The sequence below is a fragment of the Phanerochaete carnosa genome, assembly GCF_000300595.1.
Source record: "Phanerochaete carnosa HHB-10118-sp unplaced genomic scaffold PHACAscaffold_18, whole genome shotgun sequence".
NCBI lineage: Eukaryota > Fungi > Basidiomycota > Agaricomycetes > Polyporales > Phanerochaetaceae > Phanerochaete > Phanerochaete carnosa.
In genome coordinates, this window is record NW_006767645.1 from 43,469 (window position 1) to 47,654 (window position 4,186).

The following is a 4,186-nucleotide window of genomic DNA, read 5'->3' on the forward strand; positions in this document are numbered from 1 at the left end:
GGCCCAGGTCAGCTGCGTGTGGTGCAAGACGGAGCACAAGATCCTCTTCGTGATCTCGAATCCTTCATATCCCGGCTCGGCAGAGTTGATGCAAAGGAAGCGCGCATATGGGGAGTTAATTACGTCTCGCAAGGCATCCAATGGAAGGGTGTGCGCAACTTCGGCATCATTATATGAGAGATCGAGAGTGATGCTCTCGACATGTGCCGGTGGTAGACTTGCACCTTGGCTTGCACTTAGTCGGCAAACCTTGACTTGAATATAGATGTAGTTGCACACAGAGTACCGACCTGGGCCGAATGAAGCGCAACCAATTGACACCACATCTGAGGAGTAATAGCCAGTGAGTTTTGCACTACTGACATGAGCTAGAAGATTTACCAAACATATTGCCGTTCTGATCATCAAGACACACACTCGCCCTTCCAGGTCCATTTGGCATCAGCGCAAGCAGGCCTTGAAGGGTGGCGTCCCATGTACGGTTGTCAAGACCCATGCGGCGAGCAGGTGCGACAATGTCAGCAGCAAGCACTACTTGAGTGGAAACTGCCATATCCTTACAATGCTGTATCTTACAGTCTAGGGAGTGGAGAGTCGGCAGAGCACGTCGCCGAGTTCTACGCGACTGGACGACCGGCGACGGGTCTAGGAAGGCAAGTCGCCAGCAATGACATTCGGAGAGGGTGGGGAAATTGTCGACGAGCCGTGCGAGCTCGGTCTTGCTCATGAATACGACATTGTCAAGAGTGAGAATGGAAAGTCGGACATAGGATGGAGTGACAATGGGTACCGACTCAAATGGGGCCCAACGGCCTGCCATTGATACCGAATTGCCCAAACGGTTCACGACGCTACACTCGAATCTTGTCTCCCGGAGTCCCGTTGAAAGTCCATGGACATGGTGAAGCCAGGGCTTTCCCCTGTAGCTTCTTGACGGATAAATATCTGTTTAAAAGACTCGGACAGACATGAAGCTGTAATTCTGAGACTGTTGGTGATGTTCTTGAGGAATTGTACGTCTTCGGCGTCGCGCAACTCAAGTGTATGGAAGAGAATAGGTCTGATTGCTTCAGACCAGTGCTTGCATACAAAACCAAGCATAGCAAGCCCGTGTTTCATCTTGCGACGTACTATATCCATGTCATGCAGATGATAGAGACGAACTGGCGTGAAACATTTAAGGATGTGTGACAGTATTTTAGGTGGCAGATTGGCTCCTGTGGAGAGCGACATCTTCCAGGACGACTGGACAGATGTACAAGTATTTGTAGGGCACGAGGGCGCGAGAAAGAGTGTGGTGTACAAGGCCAAACAATGGACAACGCGCCTACAGCACTGTAGCACGGCAGTGCACAGCCATTTGCCTCATGAATACAACGTTCACAAGGACATGATCTTGCGGCGCTTGCCCCTGAATTTCCATCGCCTCAGGCATCACACTTCGATGTATTCGGCTTCAGGCTTCAGGCTTCAAACATTTACCGCAGCATGTTCCACAGAAACACTGTTCCACGTACAGCATTCGCTGAACTTGTCCATGCTCGGATCCTCTGACTAGGTCATGCCCGAGTTCAAAGACAAGCATAAAAGTAAAGCATTGAGATCATTGCGCTATTTATTTCAGAGAAAGCGTGACAAGTACAAGTTAAAAGACAGCGTCGCGTCCGCTTTTCTCAGGTTGTATTTTGAAACTTGAAACTTGAAAAACGGCGTCATGCACAGGAACATCACGTGTTTGAGTCATCAAAGCAGCTGATCTTATCTTATCTTTCCCCGCCGTTGCAAGAATTTCACGTTCACTCACTTTAGCTCGCTCTCTACATTACATCTTAGAGAACTTGCAACCACAGCTCGCAAATGTCCATTCAGATCTAGCAGTCATAATTTTTGAGCTCTGATGTGTGGCTATCACAGCCAGCTGAGCAGAAGGTGGGTGCAGAGATGACACTACTGTGGCGAAAGGTCACCTACTGAACAGCAGCCGCTACTGCTATCGATGCGTCCCCGGCATCTAATGATTGATTGCTTTAGGCACTATCTTGTCAACATCGTTGGCACGTGGTCAAAAACGGAGCACCAAGCGTACTTGCTCCGAGAAGGAATGCTTGCAACTGCAGGCCCACAGTACCACTGACAAGTCCGTGCAGGCATCTACAACAGCTCCACCTTCGACAATGACAAAGCTTCAAAGCTTCATACAGCATTGCTGGGAAGTACCGGCCGCTGTCGTGGAGTGCCGTGATGCATTGGTACGTCTGTGCCCAGACGTGGTCCCCGAACTCAAAGAAAGCAAACGACACATGAACCAGCGCAACACCCGCGAGTGCGTCGCCGCAGAATCGAGATTGCTGACGGTCGTCTTGAAGCCTGCGCATCTAGTCAGCGCTTTTCTTAAAGACGCGTGGCAATGGGGAAGGCAATACCTTGACTGCTTGCATCCGCGGCAATTCACCGCGCAAACGCCTTGCATGTGCCCCCGTTTGATTCAACGAGCACGTACGTTGGATGCATGTTCTTCGCAAAGAATTTGCAAGTGACACGGCGACCTACCAGGGAACCGAATTCGGTACGCCAGATTGTATTCTTTGGTAAGTGTCCCGAACGAGCTACCCAGACCTCCCGGTCGATGGCGGTTGTATGATCCGGATACACCAAGTACTTGCGGAGGATTCGAGATCGGGTGGGTCACACTGGCTGCTTGAGAGAGCTAGTATCTAGACAAGCCATAATGAATATACATTAAGCGTGAGGACGTGGTATGTGTAATGTACCACACCATAAAGACACGTCGGACCCCATAGCATGTGAAACGGTAAGGATATGAGAGCTGGAGAAGCTATGTAGACATGACGGTGCCGCCTCTTCCAAAGTTTAAGAGGCCGGAAGCGAGCCCAACTTTCACGGGGCTAATTTTATACTATTTTGCGCGGATAGAGGTACAAAAACACATTCAGTTTGTTTCGTAAATACACTTAAGCTATTTTCCTATGGGGATGTTATTGTTTTAGTGGTATGAAAAGATACACTGCTTTTACACCTTTTGAGGTATTAGGAGAGTCGAAATATTCTCAGGGCGAAATCATCATCATTTCTTTCTCCACATTTTCCCCAAAAAGGTTCCTTCCAGGTGAGACAAAAAGAGCAAACTTATTTTGTGGTTCCTGTCTCCACAAAATATGTGTTGAAGCGCCTAGTGGCTCTGGCTCGGCGTTCCGCCCGGTATGGACTTAAGGTGGACATCTTAGATTAGGCACTGCTAATACGTAGATAGTGATTGGACAATCATATATGGTGTTCCCACACACGGACCTCTTTATGGCAGGCTTCCCCATTCTAGCGGACTTTCAATTTTGCTTCCTTTTAGTATATAAGGACTCCTCTTGCATCCCCACTCTGCGTGCTCTTTCCCTTCGCACCCAGAGTAAGTCCCTTTGTCGTTGTAGAAGGGTTTTCAGCGCCAACACCAAGAACTTACATTTACCTTCTTTCCGCATGTACACAGATGGTGGACGGTGGCTTGACCAGGAAGACAGGACGTAAGTGACGCCGCAAGTGATGGAGTACCCCGCGACCTGAGGGCGGCAGGAACGCGCATGTAAATAGGGACCCGATGTGCGCGAGCGTGCCGAGTCATCGCCTGTCGGAGCGGCGCGCCATTCCCGAAGCCTGACGCCACTACTTCGTTTTCCATCGCATTCGCAGGTTCTTCCCCAATAGAGACCCTTTCGTTAACGTTTACCTTCACTTTCCGTACACATAGACCTCCGGCCGAGAGCACGGCAGTGGAGCAGCGCTCGCATGTATATTAAAGGCGACCTCCCGCCGTCGAATGGAGCAAGCTCCCCTTTCCCCCACCTTCACCTCTAAAGTCTGCCCCTCCGAGCTTCGGGCACATCCTAAGAGCATCGAGAATACACTCGCGAGAGCGCGAGACGAGGTTTGCCCGCGACGAGCGCGGGCACAAGCATTTAAGTAAGAGTTTTATTAGATCGTTCATCGAGCTTAGTTACGCGTTTAGATATCGAGTTTAGTCATCGGCCGTTCCCTCCCCACACGTAAAGCCCAGCATATATCGAGCGCCGACCTGTACGCAGAATCTCCCTCCACATCGTCCTTGCGCAGTATGCACTTATGCTTACGCCCTGTATAGCTAATCCCCCGTGTGTATTAGGTTAGATCTATACAG

At 50.0% G+C, this 4,186-nt stretch overlaps 1 protein-coding gene across 1 annotated transcript; it reads right to left on the minus strand.

Annotated features, from left to right (window-relative positions):
- Positions 1 to 3,437: 3,437 nt before the first annotated feature.
- On the minus strand, positions 3,438 to 3,850 carry PHACADRAFT_265683 (uncharacterized protein). Its single transcript, XM_007402065.1, has one exon. It carries the CDS (start codon positions 3,689 to 3,691, stop codon positions 3,452 to 3,454), a length of 240 nt encoding a protein of 79 aa, XP_007402127.1. The 5' UTR covers positions 3,692 to 3,850; the 3' UTR covers positions 3,438 to 3,451.
- Between the last annotated feature and the right edge of the window lie 336 nt (positions 3,851 to 4,186).